Here is a 16,149-nt window from a genome sequence, read left to right on the forward strand (position 1 = left end):
AGTTATCCGTTTCGTTGGCTCTCTCTCTTCCAAAATTTTCTCTTCATCGCTTGCTCTAGGGCTCTCTCTCTCTCTCTCTCGCCTTCCTTCGTTGTTAAAAAGAGAAACGATGCACGACGCCATGGCCAACGATTCCTCCGTCTCGGCCAGCGCCCGTGATTTCGCCAAGAAGCGCAGGGTTTGAACCAATTCTCTCTGCTTTTCCTCCTTGTCCTTCTCCGTTTTCGCCTTTTTTTTGGCCCTATTATTGATTGTTTTTGTGTTTGATCTCTAGGTCAACCGATCGGCGAAGCTGAAGCAGTGCAAACTCGATGCCAGGCGCGAGCAATGGCTCTCTCAAGGTTTGTTCGCATTGAATTTGTTGATTTTGGTTTTGATTTGATCTTGGATCAGTTGGGGATGCTGGATTTGTTCTTCGTGCTCTGTTTTGTTAGGGTTTGTAGTTTTTTTGATTTGATTTTTTTTGAAAAAATTGGAGCTTTTGTTTATTGTGATTGGGTATCTTCAGTGAAGGGCAAAAGCTGTAAGGTCACGCCCATGGCCTCGCCTCCGACCTCATCATCTCCCCCGGTGCCGATGCCTCGGCCGCAGTCATGCCTCCATGATAGTGATATGGTGTTTGCCAATCATAGCCCCACATCGAACTCACCGGGGAAACCTCCGAAAGTGGGTTGCTGCCCCAACAATAGCGTCAGCAGTGGGGGCAGCACCAGGTCATGCTCCCTGAGTGCCAGTGATGGCGAAGAGGAAGGTGCGAGGGGGGAAGAAAATTCAGCAATTGATGATTGGGAAACGATTGCGGATGCGTTGTCTGCATACAAAGTTAATGATGGTTGTCATCCTAGTTGTGACACCAGAGGTCCCCTTTGTCGAGTCTCGGGTGCCCCCTGCCCCTGTGAATGATTCTGGTGCCCAGAGAACCATGAACCCTGAACCAACTAGGACAATCCCCAGAGCTTGGAGGCCAGATGATGAGCTTCGTCCTCAAAGCCTGCCCAATCTATACAAGCAGCAGAGTTTCCCCGCTAACATGGAAAGACATTTTGGAGCCAAAGGTTGGAGCCATCCTGTCATTCTGTCAGCCCCATCATCATGTCCTATTTGCTATGAGGACCTGGATCCAACAGACTCCAGCTTTCTACCCTGTTCTTGTGGTTTTCGGCTGTGCCTGTTCTGTCACAAGAGAATTCTCGAGGCTGATGGCCGGTGCCCAGGGTGCAGGAAGCAGTACAGTCCTGTGGAGGGTGAGATGCTGGGTATGAGTGGAGTTAAGCCATTGCTACCATTCCAACTGTCACGCTCTTATAGTATGGGCTCGAGATCTTAGAATTGGGAGTGGTTGTTTTTTGTATGTTGATGTAGGGGACTTTCATGGGTCTTTTGTTCACTGTGCAAGTTCTGATTTTCTTCTGAAGAAAGCATGGATATAGGCATAAAACTTTAAAGCAGTTACCAGGGACTCGAATATGTTTTGGAGTCTACTTATGCATAGTATGTTGATGTTTCGATATGAACAGATATAAGGAAACAGGTGCATTTAGTATCTAGTATATATGTATTTTTTAGATTGCGCTCTTTTAAGTTTTCTTTATTCATGATTTCAGGTTAGTGAAGGATCTCTCCTGCTATGGTATAATTTTGTGATTAATTTTACTATTTTTTGGTTTTTTTTTAATCCGCTCTCTACAAACTGATCTCTGACTCATTAATGCTGTTATCATGTATTTTATGTAGCAGTGGATGCCCATTGCATTTGTGAGTTGCCTCAGTTATGAACTTGTGGTACTTGTCACCTATTGCCCTGTTTCATATACAAATTTGCTGCCATGCTTTATTTTCACTGTTATAAATATTTCTTTCAGCTTTGATGTGTTTGGTTTATCTTTTGGGTTGGTGTCTTTAAGGCAGCTTTGTGCACCATTATCTGATTAGTATGGGATCTGAAGAGTAAATTTGCTTATTTGATTATATTTTCTCACCTGAAAAAGACACCTAGATTGGCGACTAATTGTTCTTAATGGTACATCAAGTCCTGCTCCTTGTCAAGGTACTGCCTTATTATTGTTTCAGTGACTAGCATATTTGATATGGTGCTAAATTGCATGTTAACAAAAATTGTCTTGCAAATCATTTGATAAGATTTTGGTTAGTATCAGCTAGTAAACATCTTACAATTGTTGAATTGATTTGAATCTGACATCAAGTCATCTGGAATAGCTTCTCTGACTTCTTACCAGTGACAAAGCATTGTGGTAGTGGTGTGCATTTGTTCAATGGCAGTGCAGAAGTAGTATTTTTAAAGAACCATTTCTTTTAATAAAATTAGTAAAGCTGACTGCTAAAAAATGAGCACATGTGTGTGTGCTTTGTCCCATAATCCTATTATAAGTTAGAATTTATTCTTCCTCAAAAATTGATTTATCTATCAATTTGTTTCTTAAAAATTTTTCTTACAGCATCATTTTGTTATACATTGTAGTCTGAATTGGAATTCTACTGCTTCTGAAAAGAGTCTTCCTTTTGGCTATATTTAATAACATCTAGAAATTTTAAGGTTAAAGCACCAAATTGTCTTATATGCTAGAATCTCGCAGGCATTCTACCTTCTGGTTATACAACTAATCCACTTGCAAAATTTTCTCTTACTTCGAAGGTTGCTTTTGTTGTTTGAAGGAAGGTGATGGAAATTGATCAGTTGCCTGTGAATAATTTTCACATCATTTTTTTAGGCAACTAGACTTTTTAAAGGTTAGGTGTTCATGCTTTCATTGCCTTCATAATAAATTAGTAGGGAATCACCATTGGTCAGCTTGTTATCTTGTTTAGGAACTAAATAAATTTGGTTTAGTTTTGTTCAGGTAATGTTTTTATTCTATATTATTTTTTGGGTAAAAGCCCATGCATGTCTGTTTAGGACTGGAAGAAAAGTTTAGAAAGAGAATTACACTTGTCTCTTTGGTTTCTCTCTCAAATTTTCACGCTTGCGATCAGAGAAATTGGCGCTCTAGTTTTTTTTTTCTATTGCTCTCAAAATGTGTGTTTGCGCGGGTGTGTGCACCATATTGTCTGTCCTGTTTCTCTCAAATTATATCAGACTAGCTGTTTGAGAAATTGTGTCATTTTCTGTAGAATAAATGCCTTGTCCAAAAAGGTATTCTTAATTGTATTCTTAATGCTACTTGACTGTCCTGTTGCTGTCTGATTATATCAGATCAGTTGATAGAGAAATCACCATAATTTGTATGGAATAAATGCCTTGTCTAAATGGTATTCACATTCTATGTTTTATTGTATTTAACTTCTATTATCTTCTCTGAAAAGAAATCTTGGTGGCTGACAGCTTTCTTTATCACTGGCATAGATATTTTGAGTTTCCGAAAAGGACTTCCCTTTTGATTCATCTTCGTTATCTTTTGTGGTTTTGAAATCAGATTTGGCTAATTTCTGTTTAAATTTTCAGTAGTTGTCAATGTCTTATAGGGAAGATAGCCATAGAGCACACTCTGTGGCTTTGTTAAAAGAAACCTACTGGTCTTAAAGGTAATTGTTGATTAGTCTCAAATGAGCGTTCTATGCTTTATGGATTATCTCATTTGTATCTTTTGAGAAATTTTTCTTTCCTTTTCAGTTCAGAACTTATGGGACAGTTTTGGAAGAATATGGTATGACAGTATTGGCACATTTGGAATCATCTTCATAGAAGATTAAGATTTTGGAGACTATCACCTGCAAGTAAGCTATTCAACAAGGGTACATACAGTGAAATTTTCTCATCGAATTAATTTTGCCTTAACCTTTTTGGGGGATTAGGCCGAAGAAGTTATGTCTTTTGGGGGAGATGATTATCAATCATATATCTTGTGCAAGTGTAACTGTGTACATACTGTGCAAACTCTTCTGGACATGAAATTAACATCATGAAGAGCCATGTTTAGAGAACTACTGTTAGAAAGCTGTCATATTAACTAAACCATTTAGAAACTAGTGCTATGGGTTAAACTTAGGTATGGTTTTATTTCAATGCAGATTGCTGTTTGACCTTCAAAAGTAATTTCTGTAGCATATTGAGTTGGAAAATTTTAAACTGACCTATTTCTTCTGTTTGACTAAGTTTGCTGTTTTTTTCCTGTTTTGCGTGGTGTTGAAACAAATGTGAACTCTTTATGGATCAATGGTTAGAAAAACTGCTTGGATATTCTTATTTGATTTACGCTCTTTTATGTACTTTCCTGGCTTTTAGGTATTTATTTCCATCTCTACTCTCCTAAGGGATGGTCCTTCAATATTCATTTTCTTGCGTTTTTTGCTTTTTCACAGCTTCTTCAGTTCACGGGGAACAACAATGGGCACTTAAGTGTATTATTATTATTATTATTATTATTATTATTTCTATGGATTTTCAGACTCTCTTCAGAAGCATTTCTCTTCATATTCATTGATTCTTTCTTTCTGGTGAATTTGTATCAAGTTTGTTAAATCTATGCCTACTTAAATATCAAAGTTATATAGGTACACAGATGTTTGAATTCCTTTTGCTTTAGTGGCAATCAAACACTTAGTGAAACCTTTTGCATTACATTACTTGCTTTATGTCACCGGGTGAACTCATAAACCATTTGATAATTTCTGACCACTCTTGCTAGCTTTTGTTTCTTCTTCTCCATATTTTTTTCACATCTTTTTGCTTGGCCATGCTGGCCTCATTGAAAAATGTCCTTACAAACTCAACTTTTTTTGGTTTTCCATAAGCATGTGTCCACTATAGACTTTTGTTAGGCTGAATATTATCCTAAAGGAGAAAAGCTTGATGACTTGAATCTCGTCCATTTACTTCAGTAGAATCCTTGAACTGGTTAAATTGCTTTACATTATGTTTATGTGTTTAACTGAATCTTAATCCCTTAGTTGAAAGTTCACTTCTAAATATTTTATACTAGCATGCATCTTTTTTTCCATAATTGTGTGCAGTTGTTGAAAAAGATGATCATGATGTTCAAGTAAAGACTCTGGCGGTGGCAAAATTGATTAGTACTCTAATACTCGGTACTACTTCCATTTGGTCGAGCATTTTAATCCTATAGAAAAAATTTCCAGGCTTAGTTTATTCTGGTAGATTAACTTGTGGATTTTTTTTCCCTTTGAATTAGAAATTAAAATAATTTGACTAGCACTGATGTGGTAAAATGCCATAAAAGTTTGCTTTCTATTTTCGAGTGGCATTTCTTGCAGTCTGAAGAAAAGTTTGATTTGTAATTGACACTAATGTTTGGGTTCAAGTAAAATGCAGCATATGAATTTCTCTATAATATCTGATGATTGTAGTTCGGAAGGTCTAATATTACCTCGCGATGTGGTTTTTAATGTTTTTGATAATTCCATGTTTTTATCACTGAGTCCCTAACCAAATTGATCTTTTTATTTGCATAACAACACATGCTGTAGAAATGTTGTATTTTTGCTGTTGTAAATTCAAATTTAACAAAATATTTCATCTGAGAGTGACCTCCCTTGTCTGTTCATGTGTACCACTTCACTTGTATAAAAATTCCTTGATGTTTATTTTCTTTTTTACTTTTTTTATTTTCTAAGTTTATCAATAATGTTATATTTAGGTTCTTTTACATATATACCCGTTGAAAATATATAATTACATAAATTTAACTCCCTGGCATGTATCTCATATCACACTAATTAGTTTTATAACTTCCGCATTGTAAATGAAGGTTTTTATAGTCAAAATTATTGTAAGGCTTTAAATAGTCCTAAGATTATGGGGATATTTGTTTGAAGGAATGGAGGAACAGATCACGGCGAGCATGGTGGGTAATTTTTGGGTGGTGTGTGTAATTTATGTTTTTGCTTCAAGACTTTTTATCATTTGGTAAAAAAAAAAAAATGGGAAGGAAAACTAGAAATAACACAAACACTCATGCGATATATATTTGAAAAATCTGAATTAATATATTGTGTATGCATTTGAAAAACACTAAAATTCAAGCTATATGCATTGGAGACATCTGAATTGTTATATTGAGTGTATGCATTTAAAAAACACTTAAATCTATAAATTTGCCTATGTAGTCATTGTCAATTAAATGTTTTTATCAAATGATATTTTTTCCCCTTTTTTGTTTGAATTTTTTTTAAAAATCCTTCGGCTCTTCCTCCATGAGTTCTGTTTAGGGCTATGCACGGTCCAAAACCGGACTGAACCGGTTAAATGGTTTCCTTATTATTGGGACCGGACCGGACCAAATAACAGGGAAACTCCGCCCGGTCCAAACTGTTTTGGACCGGTTTGGTTTGGTCCAGTTCCTATTTGGACCGTTTTGGACCGGTTTGGTCTAGTTCAGTTCGGTTCGGGTTTTTATGAATTAAAATTAAATTAATAGAGTGGGCATATAATATATAGAGTTAAAAATAAACTATCAGCTTCATCAACAATAGAAAATTTACACACACATATATATATATATGGGAAAACATCATCTAAGTAAGTCCCTAGATTTGAAATCTAGGGACGTTTTAAATCTAAGCCGTTGGATCATCATCCGATGGTTGATTGATTATATAAACACTGTACACCTTTTTACTGTTCATGAACACTGTACAATACTATAGAGCGCGGTTTCTTATATATAGAGTAAAGGTAAAAAGAACTAAACAGGGCAACATGAGATTACACTAAATCAATGGATGGAGCCTTTATGTGGGCAAACCAATGTTTTCAGAACCGGACCGGCCGGTCGGACCGGCAGAACCGGGAACCGTCCGGTCGGGTTCTATAAAACTGGTAGACCAGGAGTTAACCCGGTCAAACTCGGTGAACCGCCCGGTTTGACCAGAACCGGGTTGAACCCGGTTCTAAAATTTACACAATCGCCCATGTCTTCTTCCTGTTCCACCTGCACCACCTGGAGCACCATGCCACCATCTCCCCACGTCCAAAACTCCCCCTCGTCATCCTCGCCAACCATACCAACTTGCAACGCGGCACCTCAGTTGTTTTCTTTGACATAGACATCAACCTTCTCATCCACCTCCCTAAATCTTCAGAGCCCCCCTCTCTCTTTCTCTCCTATATTCAAGCAATTCTTTTTTCAATTTTCTGGTATTTAAGCAACTCTCTCTCTCTCTCCTATATTCAAGCAATTCTTTTTTCAATTTTCTGGTATTCAAGCAATTCTTTTTTCCATTTTGTTTTTTAAATTTTTCTTCTTTTTCACTGCATTTCAGTCCACATAAAAAAATTTATTTATAAATTTTTCATTAATTTTTTTAAGGTCTAGCGAGTGTAGTTCTTTATCAATCAGATTAAATTGGGCATGAAACATATATGTGAGTTTAGAATTTTTTTAAAAAAGAATATATATATATATATAATTATTATGTCATCCGGTTCGACCAAACCGGATCATCCGGTCCAACCGATTGACCCATGACCCGGTTGCTTGGCCGGTTCACTTCCCGGTCCGGTTCTGAAAACATTAGGGGCAAACACTATAAAAAGTTAAAAACATATTTAGTTTTGCTGACTTGAAATGAACTGACAACATTAAATTGTCTATTGCCTGCACAAGAACTGCTGCTACTTCAACCAATATGACCACCGCTAGTTCGGAAGCATCACTAGCAGTTTAAACAGCCCTTGCAACAAGTAGGTGTCTTAGTCTATGTATTCTCAGTGAAATCAAGGTTCAAGATGTTGTCAAGACTCAAGAGAGGAAAAATTGAGGCACAATCTCTAAAGATAACATCAAAATATAACCGGGCATAACGATGTCAACTGCCCAATGAAATCAACACGGTTGGTGAAGTTCAGATCAAGGCTAAGTACTCATCATGTGTACACACTATGAAATTATGAATCCACCATTTCATCCTGCAATTCACTTGGAGCAATAAGACCAGGAATTGAGAGCATTCTTTGGCGTTCCTTCTCTCTTGGGCAGCTGCTTCTTCTGTATATAAATCCTTGTTATCTTGCAAGGGTGAAAAGAAAAAATTAGACCAAACCATTATGCTGATAACTGATAAGGTTATCACTGGTGGGACTTCAATGTGTCTACTATCTAGAAAGCAGCAAGTTTGGATCCAACTTGCAAAGCATATGATTAGATATGATTAGTGCCAATGGTTGGAATTGCTATTAACACAAATAAATTGGGCAGAATTATCTTGACTCTATAATCTCGCAAGATATTTTACAGTTGGCTATGCAACAGCTGATCTAATCCATTAAATATAAAGAGGAACAAAAAAACTATATCAAGATGTTTTGAAGATATAATCAGAAAAAAACAATCTGCCTTCAAGATATCTTGAAAGCCACATGTCACTGTAAGATGACCAACCTGACATACTTTTGAGTGATTCAATCAGAATTTTAGAAGTAATATGATAAACATACTTGTGCAGAAAATTCTTTTGATTGCACAAGAAAATCTCGGATGTGATCCTTGAAAATAGAAAGTGTTATGGGTCCAACCCATATTTGCAATATTTCATATTGCTTTTGTTGTTTATGTTGGGCCTTTATGTTGGACTTGTTATGTCTTTTTTCTTGGGTCCACTTGGAATTGATATTAGGGCTTCCAAGAGAAACCTTTTAGAGTGTGAGGCGTATTCTTTTTGGCTGTACAATATGATGAAGGGGATAGCAATCAAAGAAGAAGAGAGAGAGAGAGCTTGAGAGGGGTTTGTCATTCTCGGTTTTATGTGCACAGTTTTGATCAACTCTATGATTGAAGGTGCTCCCTTGGTCCGATGTTGCTCAAATTTGGCCAGACTGTTCCTGTCATCAAGGGCTTCATTTTGAACGGTCGGATTGTTCTGAGGTGCTCCGGTTTGGTCAGATTCACTACTTTAACAGACCTGCAGTTTTTGGGTGATTTCTACAACTTTTTGCTCTATCTTGATCTCTTTATTGTTCTTGGAGTTTGTTGGTGGGTTGTGAATCCTTTGTTGACTGATTTGGGGTTCTTTTGCTCTCAATTTATCAATAAGAGAAGTAAAGGGTGGACTCCTTGAACGGTCCTGTGGTTTTTATCCTTCACATCGAAGGGGTTTTCCACGTATACATTGTGTATGCTGTTTGTGATTTATTTCTGCTCGTTATTGCTGATTTTATACTGCAATATTACTGATTTCTACTTGGTAATTTAGTTGTGTGGCAATTTTGGGTTGATTGGATTGTTTAATTGGTTGGTTGTCTTGATTGTGTGACATTGTGGGTGTCATAGAGACCTCATCCGACCTTTTCTACATGGTGAAAGATTAACCCCAATACAATGAAAGATTATACTGCAATAGAAAGGTCATTCTTTGATTGAAAGATTAACCCCAATATAATGAATTGATGAACTTCAATCCTTTACATGTACAGTGAGAAACAAAATGGTCAAAATATGCTGATGAATCAAGCCCACACAACCATAAACTCATAATGCTGGAGAGTGGAGACCATGACAATAAGCCATTTATGAACAAATACAATGCCTCCTTATGATAGATCCACTGCGCCTGCACTGCCAACCAACTTGTTATCATGGTATGTGCACACAGGTTATCCACAACAAGTCAACAACTAGAAAAATTCAGAAAGCATAGGTGAAGTCCACAAGAAAATAACTAGAAAAAAAAGGCAAACACAACAAGATTAATCTGAGTCCCTTTCCACTATCATCCTCTTCAGAGATTATGGAAGGTAATCGTTCCCCAAGTGAATGTGAGCCGGTTGACATTGCTTCCATTTCTGAAAATTGTTGTAAACAGGAAGAAAAAACAAGTTTAAAAGTTTACTAAACAAAATTATAAAATAAATAATAATGAGGTTTGAAGATAACCTGCCAAAATTGTTTGAGAATGCAATAAGTTGTCTAACTCTTCTCTGCATTCTTCGTCCATAATAGGTGGAAGACGACTGGCAAGCAACCAATCACGCGAACACATCAACGCCTCAACCATCCTTGGATGGAAAGAACTCCTGAATGAATCAAGAATTCTACCACCACCAGAAAAGACAAATTCAGAAGAAACTGTAGAAACTTGAACACTTAATAATTCCCGAGCTATGTGCGACAAGATTGGGTACTTGTGACCATTCAACCTCCACCAACTGAGAATATCAAATTGCCAAGTGTATGGTTCACAACTATCATTCAAGTATTTATCGACTTCATGCTTACTGATGAAGAGTCTTCAGGATCTGTATATTCAGCAAAAAGATCTGATTCTTGTTCCTCAACTTCAACTGGAGCACTTTGTGTGTTTTGCTTATCATTTGAGGACTGTGGATTTTCTTTGTTATACAAGCTGAACAAATCCTTAAGCAACTTCTCAATTTTTTGGCACAAAGCTTCAATATACTCTTGTGGTTTTCGACATTTAGCATAAAAATGTCTAAGTAATTTGAACTTGAACCTTGGATCAAGAACAAAAGCCACAAACAATACATCACTAATTTTCTTTGCATCCCCCCAATACTTGTCAAACTTTTGCTTCATTCTGATAGCCATCATACAATGTGTGCGATTCTCATCTAGTTGATTTATCATCTTATCAAACTTTTGGGAAATATCAAATATTTCTGGAAGAAATAAGTTTGATGTTGTATATATATGATGACCCACTAAACTTTTTAGTAGCCATATAAAAAGTCTTCAGAAACTCTGTATAGTCCCTTGCATGCTTCCCAATCATCATCAATAGGTGGTTGTTGATCTTCTTCTATGAAATAATTATCATAAATCTCATCGCCAACCATCCCATCAAATGCCTTTTGGAATCTTATTGTTGTATCCAACATAAGATAGGTTGAATTCCACCTAGTGGCCACATCTAAACACAATAAGGCTTTTGTTTCAATTCTTTCTCTTTCACAACATTCTTCAAATAAATGTTGTCTCACTGTTGAAGACCGCACAAATTTGCAAGCAAGCCTTATGGAAGAAACAGACTTCTCGATCTCCTTCAAGCCTTCATTCACAATCAAATTGATGATGTGAGCACCACATCTTAAGTGTAGAAATTTTGGCTCCAAGGCAATAGAACTTGTAACATAACACAATTTTCTCCTCAAATTGTTTAGTGCTGCATCATTAGATGATGCATTACCAACTGTGATAGAGCATAGTTTTTTGATCTTCCATTCTCGCATGCATGTCTCAAGCTCTCTACTAATGGTCTCCCCCTTGTGATTTGGAGCTTGAAAAAAGTTGATGATTCTCTTATGCAAAACCCAACCCTTGTCAATAAAATGCGCTGTGACACACATGTAGTTGATATTCTGAATGGATCTCCAAGTGTCTGTGGTCAAGGAAACTCTATACTTCTTCATACTCTTACACAATTTTGTCTTCATATCCAAGTACAATTGGTAACAATCTCTAGCCACAGTTGCCCGCGATGGTGGCTTAAACTTGGGTTGTAGCTTGAAACAAAATGCCTTGAATGCCACATTTTCAACATGCCTAAATGGTAGCTACCCTCACACTATGTACTCGGAACAAGCCATTCTACAAACTTTAGGTTCAAAATTCACGGTCACCAACTTACCATCAATTCCATCTACCTCGTCAAAGGCTAGAGTTTTTTTGGCTTTTGCTATCATTATTTGGGTTCTTCGTGCACTTTCCTATATGCTTACGCAAAGTACTAGTGCCATTTTTGCTCTTATCACACTTGTAATTCTTCCTGCAGTGTTTACATTCAACCCTATCAGTCCCTTCTATTTCTTTGAAATCTTCCCAAACATCAGACCGCAAAGAAGATTTCCTCTTTCTTGAAACAACACTTGACGCTGTCTCTGTTACACTTCTAGATGAAACTTGATTTTCTTCAGCCATCAAATTTGCTAAACCAATAATAAAACAATCAAGTTAGAAATTAGAAAGCAACGTAGTGGTACAGTGACCAATTCAAGGAAGTAAAGTGGAAACATTGCAAATTTAATTGGATTAATCGGAAATTCAGAATTATTCATGATACTTAGAAATTAGAATGAGTAAATAATATACCAAATCAATAACACATGTAGTTCCAAGTTTCCAACCAATTGCAATGCCTGCATTCCATTCTTTTCTTTAATGATTAAGAGAAGAGAAGAATATAGAAAAGAGAAAAGGTGATAAGATCCAAGAGAATGCATTTCAAACTTTCAGTGAATATAGAAAACAATAAATCATAAATAGTAAACACTAAACAAAATCTAAAAATCAGTGAATCACAAACTCTAAACACTAAACACTAAACACAAACATGAAGATCAAGCTCGATCACCAAAAAGGCAAAACCCCAAGTCCCCAACCTAAATAGCTTAACCAAAGCCAATCGGCCATCATTAAAAAAAAACACCAAACTCAACCAAAAAAACAAGAGGAAATCCTCGAATCATCCGTCGATTGTAACAATAACCCATTCAATACCAAATCAATCATCGAGAAAAGAAAGAACACAATCAAGAGTCAAAAGATACCTTTTGATCGAAATCTTCAACTTCGAAGAGAGAGCGAGCGCGGCAGAGAGTGAGAGGGATCAGGGAGACTTGGAGAGGCCGGAGGCTGAGCGGTGGAGCTGGAGATTCAAAGACTCGGTCCCTCGGACTCGGACTCAGAGAGCTTAGAGAAGAGCTTTTATTTTTTAGTTTTTGCTATGATTCTTCTAAGTTCTGAACCGGTGAAAAGTATAAAACCTAAAAACCATATAACATATACATATTTACAGATTTTAGATTTATAAATAAACCGGTCCGGTCAGGTTTGGACCGCGGTTCCGAAAACTGGAACCGGACCAGACCAGTCTGGATACGGTTCCAAAATCGGACCGGACCGGTTAATGATGAAACCGGTTGGAACCGGACCTGCGGTTAAAAAAAAAACCGGTCTGGTCCGGTTTATGGTTTAGCCGGTTTTTTTGAACAGCCCTAGTTCTGTTTGGTTGGAAGTTATTTTGGGAGGAGGTTTTGTATAAGATAAAGTTTTTGGGAGTAAAATGGAGATTTAAGGGGGGAATAAAAAGTGAAAAATCACTTTTTGTTTTTTCCAATTCTTCCAATTTGGAAGGTCAGGAAGGTTTTGTAATATCATTTAACAAATAATCTCTCTTATAATTTTTCAATGTACCATTGTTATCCTTTATCACTGATTTGAACCCTTGAGTTAAAATTTAGTTGCTCGCCCAATCGCCAATTCATCTCTGTTGATGCAATTGTCATCATTGTTTTCTTTCACCATCGATTTAGCCCTTCTCCACATCTCATGCTTCACCAACCTATTCGCCATCTTTGACCCCATCGTTGCTCTCTTTTTATTTATGGTAATTCATCTTTCTTTCCCCTAAATCTTTTCTTTTTCCTATTCTCTTTTCTTTGTTTGATTGTTTTCATCTTATTGCTAATGCTGATTTCTTTTGTTTAATGTTAGAAGTGATTTTGGTAGTGTGAATGTTCTTGTTATTTATTTGAATTTGAAATTCATAAATGTTTTGTTTCAATGCTTCATCAAGAAAAAAATAAAATAAAAATGTTTTGTTGTCTTTTATGTGATTGTAGTTTGATTTTTTTTCAATGGATCAATTTCTTTTTGTTCATCTTAAATGTAGGAGTTCTTCTTGATATGCGTTTAAGAAAATGACCAAATTATTTAAGACCATTTGTGATCGTTTTTGTTTTCTTGTTTTTGTTTTGCTTTTGCTTTTGTTTTTATTTTATTGTTAATTTTTTGAAAATGAAAACATATTTAGATACACTCATTATTGTATGTTTTAAAAACTGAAAACACAAAACATATTTGATTAACAAGAAATTGTTATGACATTTTTTTTTATTTTTAAATTTGTATTTTTTTTATAAAGTTTATATTTCATATTAGTTTACTTGATTGTATTATTAAATAAATTAATAATATGAGTATTGTATGGGTAAAATATATCTCATAAAAATTGCATCACTTAAAACTAAAATATTTATATATGTTGATAATCTTCCAATAACTTAGTTGCAATATCATCTCTAACACGAGCAATTTTCGAAGAACAAAAAATAGAGGGGTAGATTTTTACAAATATTTTTTTCATATATATATATATATATAAGTGTATTATATCCTATTTTATAAAAAAATAAGGGGTCAAACCATAATTTTAACAATATTTTCTAAAAATATTATTTCTTATACTGTATAAACTAATTTTTAAAAAAATCACCATGCCAAATAATAACTTTTTATAAATATTTTTTTAAATAATTATTATTATTTAGATTATTGGTATTATTTGTAAATTTTTTTAAAAATATAATAATCAAAAACCAAAAGGGGTAGTAGCAGTGGAGGGGTTCATGGAAATAGGAGGTTTTGAAAAAGTTTTCAAAAAAAGTTGAAAACATAAAAGTGTTATTTCCTTTTTATAGAAATACAAGGATTGTTGCCAAATTTTTAAAAATAAAAACAAAGTGTCAAACATGTTTTTATTAGTTTTGTTTCCAAAACATGAAATTAATAACAAAAATTGGCAATAATACCAAACGACCCTTAGTTATCATAACACCTATATGATTATATATATATATATATATAAATATAAATATATATATATATATATATATATTTTGTATGTAATTCTAGTTGGATTCAAAACGTTTGTGGTGGAGAGATGATGTGTGTTTATTTTAGGGCTTTAGCTAGCATTTGTATGTTTACATGGCCGATAAAAAAACATTATATTGGCTCAAATTCTTTTGGATAAACCTTTCATGAAATCGTGAGAGTTGCAATATTTAGTAGTAGCTTAAGTTGTTATTGTTGTAATTAGTTGATATGTCAGAGTAAAGGGGGCATAGGCCTTGTTATTGGTCATGATTTTTATGATCGGTGGCCTGGCGGGCCAACCCACTGGGTTCGGCTCGTCAACCGGTAGGTTATTATTTTATTTAATTATTTCAAAATTTTTGAAATTTTTTTTTTTTATGTGAGAATCAAATCCAAAGGGCTGTCTCAAACAAAAAAGAGTCCACACACTTGGGTTACGAAAACTTTAGTTATAGGTTTAAGAATATTTATATATAAATATATAAATAAGCAATGAATGAAAATATCAGCATTGATATAAAAACTTGTTATGAAGATCAACGAAAATGAAGCCAAGAGAAATTCAATAATTATATATTGATATATTAAATTGGTCACTGTGGGGTCCTATATTGATATATTAAATTAGTCACTGTGAGGTCCTTTCTCTCAATCGGTATTTAAACCAGCCTAAATAAAGACTCACAAATCAAAAATTTTTTTATATTTTTGGATTGTGGGTTTTCAACTTCCACTAGCGGCAAGCACCTAATGTTAATTACCCTGGGCACTGTCGCAGTAATCTCTGATTAAGAAAACAAGTTAGAACAATCAATTTCCTTCATTTTAATAAACACGAATTCACATACTTTATTGAAAATATAAAATGTTTGAAATTTAATCATTTTGACCCTACTTTACTTATTTTCTTTTATCTTTATACAACTTATACTTATATGCCTAAGTAAACAGTGATTGTAGCATTTAATCTTCTTCCAACTATTTCGCCGAAAAGCATGCTTTGACTTTTGTTGACTTTTAGTCTTCGCCAAATTTCGAAATTTGCATCTCGAAACATGATTTAGGCTTCAAATTGTAAATACTCCACATTTAGAGAATCACCAGCTTGATGATTCTTCAAATAAAAAAATTTCGCCATTTTGTGCTTATGAAACTTTTTGCAACTTGTGAATTCTTCAACGTTTTAACTTTTGATGAGTTGAGGTTGTTGAGTTCCTTAATTGATTCATTTGAAACTTGTATCTTGGACATTTGAGATTGCATTTTGGATTTGATTTGGATTTCAAGTTATTATATCTCTATGTTGATGGATCACAAACTTGATTTTACATGATTTGACTTTTCACAAGCTCCGGCTTTGATGCTTGTGAAACTTTTTGCAACTTGTGAACTCTTCAACCCTTTAACTTTTGATGCCTTGAGGCAATTAAGCTCATTTGTTGATTCATTTGAAACCTGTATCTTGGACATTTGAGTTTGCATCTTGGATTTGATTTAGATTTCGAGTTGTGGATCTTCTATGTTGATGAATTACAAACTTGTTTTTACATGATTTTATGTTTCA

At 35.0% G+C, this 16,149-nt stretch overlaps 1 protein-coding gene across 1 annotated transcript; it reads left to right on the plus strand.

Annotated features, from left to right (window-relative positions):
* On the plus strand, positions 1-4,103 carry LOC120253348. The gene is made up of 5 exons (XM_039261684.1): positions 1-178; positions 275-341; positions 509-822; positions 875-3,540; positions 3,629-4,103. Exons 1-4 carry the CDS (start codon positions 110-112, stop codon positions 1,325-1,327), a joined length of 903 nt encoding a protein of 300 aa, XP_039117618.1. The 5' UTR covers positions 1-109; the 3' UTR covers positions 1,328-3,540; positions 3,629-4,103.
* The last annotated feature ends 12,046 nt before the right edge of the window (positions 4,104-16,149 follow it).

This window comes from Dioscorea cayenensis, chromosome 3 (genome assembly GCF_009730915.1).
Source record: "Dioscorea cayenensis subsp. rotundata cultivar TDr96_F1 chromosome 3, TDr96_F1_v2_PseudoChromosome.rev07_lg8_w22 25.fasta, whole genome shotgun sequence".
Lineage (NCBI taxonomy): Eukaryota > Viridiplantae > Streptophyta > Magnoliopsida > Dioscoreales > Dioscoreaceae > Dioscorea > Dioscorea cayenensis.